This window comes from Vombatus ursinus, unplaced genomic scaffold (genome assembly GCF_900497805.2).
Source record: "Vombatus ursinus unplaced genomic scaffold, bare-nosed wombat genome assembly UNPS02014822.1, whole genome shotgun sequence".
NCBI classification, from domain to species: domain Eukaryota; kingdom Metazoa; phylum Chordata; class Mammalia; order Diprotodontia; family Vombatidae; genus Vombatus; species Vombatus ursinus.
Window position 1 is genome coordinate 17,421,994 of NW_020954600.1, and position 7,819 is coordinate 17,429,812.

The 7,819-nt window shown below is 39.0% G+C and overlaps 1 protein-coding gene across 1 annotated transcript; it reads right to left on the bottom strand.

Annotated features, from left to right (window-relative positions):
• Positions 1 to 1,759: 1,759 nt before the first annotated feature.
• FSHB (follicle stimulating hormone subunit beta) lies at positions 1,760 to 6,852 on the bottom strand. Its single transcript, XM_027837677.1, has 2 exons — positions 6,694 to 6,852; positions 1,760 to 1,990 (listed from the first exon to the last, which is right to left on the bottom strand). The coding sequence occupies exons 1-2, from the start codon at positions 6,850 to 6,852 to the stop codon at positions 1,760 to 1,762; spliced, it is 390 nt and encodes a 129-aa protein (XP_027693478.1).
• Between the last annotated feature and the right edge of the window lie 967 nt (positions 6,853 to 7,819).

Consider the following 7,819-nt stretch of genomic DNA (forward strand, 5'->3'; position numbering starts at 1 on the left):
AAATAAAGAAGTCAAGCTAATGTAAACGTCCCAATGAACCAACTTAAGTTGAATGATAAAAGATGAAGAAGTCATTGTACCATGAAATAGTTTGCATGCGAATGTTTTTTCAGAGTCACAGTTAGGGGAATGCTTATATAAGTGAGGAGGCGATTCTAGTAAAAAGCCCAGAAAACCAGAAGTAATTCTCTTCATTGTCCCCTCTTTCTAAAACGCTCCCTTTCCTGAGGAGATTAATTTAAATTAACCTGGCAAATTACTGGAAGCTGCCTTCAAAGCTTCCTTTCAAATGACATTCTTCCCAACAAAAAGAGTCTGATAGCTGTTGAGAAGTCTTACAAGAAAATAGGGCAATCTATAGGTACATGACAGCTCTTGTTCAATTTGATTAGAATGGATATTTCCCAAAGGAATTCAGCTATGAAACCTGGAGGTGGAAATGTATTGATGGAATCCCCAGAGGTTGGTCCATTTTAAATTTGGAGAAAGTGACAGCCAAGTTGATACATTAAATATCTGAGAGCCTATATATATCTGAGTGGATGCAGCATAATTCTTTGGAAAGAAACTTGGCTTTGGAATCAGAAAATCTGGGTTCAATTTCTGGCCTTGTTTCTTAATGCCTATGTGACCTTGGGTAGGTTACATAACTTCTCTGCACCTCAATTTCCTCATCTATAAAATGGCTAGACCTTAAAGGCCTCTTTCAGTTCTTATCCATGACTTTATGGGTCTGCAATACAGGAATACAGGGGCAATTTTGACAGAAAGCTATTAAGACTCTTTTCATATTAAAAATGGCACATAATAAGAATTTTGGACCTATATATAACTTTGTGTTTTATGCTTTAGAAGTAAGAATATAATAGGATCATAGAGTCAGGGTTGGAAGGGATCATAGAGCCCGTTTAGGTCAGCCTTCTCATTTTATCGATAAGGCAACCAAGGCCCAGGTAGGTTTAGTGACTTGCCCATGACCACCAAGATGGCAATTGCAGTCCATGTTCTGTGACTCCAAATGCAATTCTCATTCTATACAGCCTCCGCATACTATTCACAATCTTCTACTCAAGTCATGTGACTGGCAAGGGATGGTTCCACAGAACACTGTTTGAGACCCACTGAACAAGATGTTGAGTAGGGCAAAGAAAACTCAAATGAGAATAGGTATTTGGTCTTTGTTGTATTTCCATGAGCTCAAATTTCCACGTTCCTTCCTGTGTCACTAATTCGGGCTACCAATTTTGGCCTCTGCCATGCCTTTCATGAAGTTGGGAAAGGGAATTTATTAGCTATTCTCTTCCTTTCTACCAGAGAACCCACAGAATAGGGAATGGCATAGACTCAGGCCACCTCCAAGGATGCTCAGCTTGATTGGAAGCTCTATTCCCTAATTTCCTGTTCCAATGGCTTCAGAATATGACCCCAAATGAGTCTATATTTAACAAAGGCCTGGAGAGCCCAGGAATGGGAATTAGATGGGAATGTGATGTTTTCAAGATGCTACTGGACCCAAAGCTTTTTGTGCCTGAAGCTCCCGTTGATGTCAATAGAGCAGATATCGGTGGGAGATCAAGAGCAGGGAGCATCTGAGAACTCCCCACGGCGCAGTGTTTAGAGGCTGCAGATGTTGTGGGTTCAGAGCTTCCTATGTGTTAAAAATTCCTCCCCTTCTTACTTTACAGTTACTTGGAATCTGTATTTTAAATAAAACATGTGGAACCTAGGGACGCCTGCTGCCTGGAAGTGGGATGGTGCTTTATTCTTTCCTTTCATTAAAAGAGCAGTAGCGCGGTCCTAGTCCTCGAACAGTGCAGTCTGTGCTGTCGGTATCACATGGCCCGCAGTGACAAGCAGTTGCCACGGGGTAAGAGTACAGGGAGTCAGCCTGCGTGGCACAGCCTGGCAGGTTCACGGTTTCATAGACGAACTCCTTGAAGGTGCATGCTTTCTGAATGTTGGGTCTGATTGGGTCCTTATATACCAGGTCCTGGAAAAGAAAGGAAGGCAGTAAGAGGCTTAAGTGATGCTGTCGGCTCCTATTTGGATTTTGCTTTATAGATTAGGCGAAATGAAACTGAAATTGAATATCCTGCCCTATAACATTTACCTACTGAAAACCAATGTGATATATCCTGGAGAATCTTCTGCTCTGGGGCACATTGAAGAAGGCTCATTCTGAGCCACTTCTGAAGGTCTTGGGAATTTGACAGAAAATGTAAACTGGTACTGTGGCCATTCCCACCTCATACCCTGAAACTACAATCACAGGGCTCTTGCACTATTTAGGATATTTTTCAAGTTCTAAAGCAACTTTTCAACTTGTGAGAATGTAATAGGGATCATCTGGGTGGAGCAGCGGATAGAGCACCAGACTTGGAACCAGGAAGACTCATCTTCCTGAGTTCAAATTTGGCCTCAGACACTTACTAGCTGAGTGACCCTGGGCAAGTCACTTAACCCTGTTTGTCTCAGATTCCTCATCTGTAAAATGAGCTGGAGAAGGAAATGGCAGACCACTTTGGTATCTTTGCCAGGAAAACCCCAAATGGTGCCACAGAGAGTTGGACACAACTAAAACAACTGAACAATAATAACAACAGGGATCATAGGGGCAATGACTTAGATCTGTAAGGGACTTTAGATGCCCATTAGTCTGAGTTCTTCATTATAAAGATGAGGGAGTTGAGGCTCAGAAAAGCTATTGGCTAGCTCAAGGCCAAAGAACAGTCAATCCAACATGCATATTAAGCACTTGCTATGTGCCAAGCTAATAATTAGCAGAGTTGCAATTTGAAGAAGTAGCTAGGTGGCACCCAATGTTGGACTTGGAATCAAGAAGACCGGAGTTCAAATCTAGCCCCAGGCTATTACTAGTTGGCATTTTCATTGACTTCTCCTGTGCCTAGAATACTCTCCCTCTTCATCTCTGCCTCTTGGCTTCTTTAAGTCCCAGCTAAAACCTCATCATCTACAGGAAACCTTTCATGATTCCTCTTCATTCTAATGCTTTCCTCTATGTTGATTATTTCCAATTTATCCTGTTTATGTCACGTTTGAACTTAGTTGGTGCATATTTTCTCCCCCATTAGACTGTGAGGGCCTTGAGGGCAGAGACTGCCTTCTATATTTCCTTGTATCCCTGGTGCTTAACACAGTGCCTGGCACATAGCAGATACTTAATAAATGTTTATTGACTAACTAACTCTGGGCAAGTCTGCCTCTGTTTTCTCATCTCTAAAAAGAAGATAATAATAGTAATATCAGTAGAAGAGTAACATTAATAAGAGATAATGATAATAATAACACCTACCTCCCAGGGTTGTTGTGAGGATAAAATTAGATAATAACTGTAAAAGACTTTGCAAATGTTAAAATGCTATGTAAATAGTAGCTATTATTATTATTATCATCTAGGTTTTCTTAGAATGTATGTGACAAAGCAAATTCCTTGTAGGGTAGTAAGTTTTTTTTCACATTATTAACTCAAAGGCATATTTCTGACAGGTAAAAACATATAGTACCTTGGTTTAATTGCACTTGAAAATATTTCCAAGGACAGTGTTTCATCATGTCACCATGTATTTAGAAAAAAAGGTCATATTCTGAGTATTTGCTTATATCAAAATCCAAGGTACTTCTCTGCCCTTTGGATATATTTTTCCCCTTCAATGTTGCATCTTTGCAGTGTTTCTGTTTTCCAAAGGATACAGAAACATCTTATAGTAGAGTTTCTATTTATATGAACAGATTGTTAAGGGATTGTAGAGACGATCTTTTCTAACTCTTCTCTTTTAATAGTTGAAGACCCTGAGATTCAGAGACTTGAAGTGATGTGTCTAACTAAGGTCACCTAGCTAATTAATGGCAGAATTGGAACTTGAATCCAGTATCTTTGGGTCTTACCTAGTCCAGGTTCTTTCCATTTTATCATACTGTTTGATGCAGACCAGGACATAACTATGACTCTCTTACTTGGACAATTGACTCCCAGGCATAGAAGAGACTGTTGTAGTCATTTTTTTCCATAGATGGTACATACTTTGTGGATTATGGGCTGTATGAACTAAGAACTGGTTTGGATTTCTTTATAATAATACCTAAATGTGCACCTTTTCAAAATCAAGCCCCTTAAAAGCTAAGAAAATAAATGCTATTAACAAAAAAGAAATGGTCCTCAATGAACATCAGTCAACAAAACACAGAAGACACTCTTGCATGTGCCATCAGAAGGATGTGAGATCCTTGCTGGCAGAGGCTAACTGTTTTCTTTGAATGCCTTTCATATAGACCTTACTTAGCAAATGCTTGCTAAAATGAATTAGCTAGATTCTATTTATTTTCAACCGAAAACAGAGACCCCCAATCTCAGAATTTCTCCCCATTCTTTTGCGAGTACTTTCTCATTTGGGGGAATGGGAAGGGAGGATGTGAGGCTGAGAATGGGGGAAGACATGATTGGTAGTTGATTATAGGTTCAGTAGAATTTAAATTCCCTGAGGTCAGAGACTATCCTTCTATTTTTTTTTTTTGCATTCACAGAGCCTAGCACAGTGTCTTGCACTTAGTAGGTGATGTTGAATTTAATTGAATTGGACCAAGCCTTCAGAACTCCAGTGAAGAAGGCTGATCATATTCATAGCTGAGGAGAAATTACAGGACATTTATTAGCTTTGATATTGGAGAGCAAACATGGAATTGTTTTATGATTCTGTAGACTGAGATTTGATTTTGTTTGCAGAAATGTTTTGGGCTGTCATATTGTCAAGCATAATTCTGATGCCTACACTTTAATTTTTATAGTGATTGACCTTCTGCATCAACCTGGGGCTTGTCACTAAAGTTATCTATTAATTGTTTGATCCTGGTCAAGTCATGTTCCTTCTCTGAGCCTTAGTATTCTCTTCTGTAAAGTGAATGGGCTTGGGCTACATGCCCTTTAAGAGGGTAAATGAAAAGAGTGCTGGATTTGGAGTCATACTACTTGGTTTCAAATCCACTCTTCTACTTACTAACTAACCTTATTTTGAAAGCCATTCAAGTTCTTTGTGCCTCAATTTCCTCATCTGCAAAATGGGTGGGTTGGACTTAATGTCTTCTGAGGTCTCTCCCACCATTAAATCTATAATCCCTTGATTTCTTGTAGTTAATAGAGTTTCTGATTTGATTTATTCAAATAGAAGCAAGGAGGTTTATGGTACAATGGAAAGAACACAGGATTTAAAATCAGGAAACTGGATTTGGAATCCTAGGACTATTACTTATGAATCCTGTGACCTTGGGCAACATGTATTTTAGCCTCCTCTTATGTAAAATGAGATAGTTGGGCTAGATTAGATCCTGAAACCATGACCCTAATTAGTAATTACTAATTAGTAATTAGTAATTACTAATAGGAATGAATGTGATATAGTAGATAGAGCACTGGACTTGAAGCCAGAAGGACTTGGATTCAAATCCTACCTCAGACACTTAACAGCTGTGCAACCCTGGGCAAGTCAACTAACTTTTCTGGAGCTCTGTTTTATCATCGAGAATATTGGCCTAATAGTTGACATTTACATAGTACTTTAGGATTTGCAAAATGATTCACATGCATGACCTTATTTTAATCAGTTAATAAGCATTTATTAAGCACTTAATATGTGTCAAGTATTGGGCTGAATACTGGGGATGCAAAGAAAGGCAAAATCTTTGCCCTCAAGGAGGTCATAGAGAGCAATTGGAGAGACAACATGTAAATAATCAGGTACATATAAGATATACACATGTGTGTATTTCTGAGAGAGAGAGACAGAGAGACAGAGAGAGACAGAGAGAGACTAAATGGGAGGTAATATCAGAGAAGGCAATAACAGCTGGGGTACTAGGAAAGGTCTCATGAAGAAGATAGGATTTGAACTGAATTGTGAGCAGGGAGAGCGTCCAGCCATGGGAGACAGCTGGTATAAAAGCAGGTAGAAAGGAATCGAAGTGTTCTGTTCATGGAAAAGCAAACAAGTCAATATTACTGGATAATAGAATATGTGGAAGAGAAGGTAATGTGTCAGAAAGCTGAAAAGGTAGGAAGGGGCCAGGATATGAAGAGCTTTAAATACCAAGCAAATGACTTTATATTTAATCTTGAGGGTAATAGATCCTGAAAACAACCCTGGGAGGTAACTTTATATTATCCCCATTTTGCAGATGAGAAAACCTAGTCTCAGTGAGATTCAGAGACCTACCAGGATCACATAGCTGGTAAATGTCTGAGGCAAGATTTGAAGGCAGGTATTCCTGACTTGTCCAAGTTTAGCACAGTCTATCACACTATAAAATTACCGTAAGGAGCAAATGAAACAATATATGTAAAGAACATTTTGTATATACTTATTTCTATATGTATTATTTCCCCCGACAGAATATAAGCTCCTTGAGGGCAAGTTTTGTTTCATGTTTGTTTTTGTGTTTTCTAGCTACTGGCAGTGCCTGGCACATGGACAGTGTTTAATAAATGACTGATTCTTGGTGGTATTTTTCAAACCTTAAAGCACTGCATAAAAAAACAAACAAACAAACAAACAGCTGTTACTAGTAGATATCTCATTAATAAAATGTGGGTTTTTTTTGGAGGAAAAACAATGGAATTTCAGCATGAGAAATGATGAAAGGAGGTGTGCACTACCTCCTTCTCAGGATACCTGCACCCCTTACCCGTGTATGGCAGTAACCGGAGCACCAAGTGGTGTTGATATTGATGCAGAATTCACACTCTTCTCTCTCCACTGAAATGGTGATGTTGGTCAGCATGCAGCCATTGCACCAAATTGCTTTCCAACAAAAGAAGAGGACATAAAACCGAGCTGTCTTCATCCTACTGTGGGAAATAACCCAGAGAAATTGGACTAAATCATCTCTCAGATTCCTTCCATCTCAATCTATGATCTGTATTCAGACTATCCAAAAGGCAAGGCTGAGCTTATTCCTGGAGAGCAGCTGAAATCCATTAATCCCTTAGCGAAATATCTCAATAAATTTAGTTTGGTTTTTAGAAGCTTGAAAATCCATGAATTTTGAAAATGACCCTCTCTCAAAAAGATACAATAAAAATGTAGCTTTTGAGACTTACCTGTATTTCTTGGTCTGTCTGGATGATTAGGAAGGAAAAACAAAGTTGTAGACAGAGTAAAGTCACAAGCTCACCTTTTATACAAAATCAGGCGTAACTTATACCTTGGGGATTTACAGGGTATTAATGTGACCAGCGCTAGCTCAGTGCTTGCCAAAAGAGGATAAATGTTTAGATAGACAGTGAGATCAAATCGAGTTAAAACTGTCTAAGACTAGAAATCATCATGTTACCAGAGATGTTCATTTTGCAAAATCTAGGCATCCTCTCCCAATCCTTGCTTCCCAAACCCCTTTACCTTGTCAGTTTACTCATTTGATACAATTTCTTTAATCTGAGTAATTAAAAAATAACAGCTGACATTTCTAGAACTTTAAAGTTTGCAAAACATTTGATTTTCGCAACAGCTCTGTGAGGTGGGCACTGCATGTATTTTAAGCCTTATTTTTATGGATAGGGAAACTGAGACTCAGAGAAGTTAAGCAGTTACTAGACAGTGGTGGGGAGTTGTAGGGGGTCACCTAACTAGTAATTGACATAGGTGGTTCTTTATAGCAATCTTATATTTTAGGTAGTCAAACTCATGTGTCTTCTGACCCTAAGTTCAGTGCTCTTACCATACAGCACCAATACTCTTCCTCCCCTTCCCTCCCCTACCTCCCTCTTCTTTCTTTCTTTCTTTCTTTCTTTCTTTCTTTCTTTCTTTCTTTC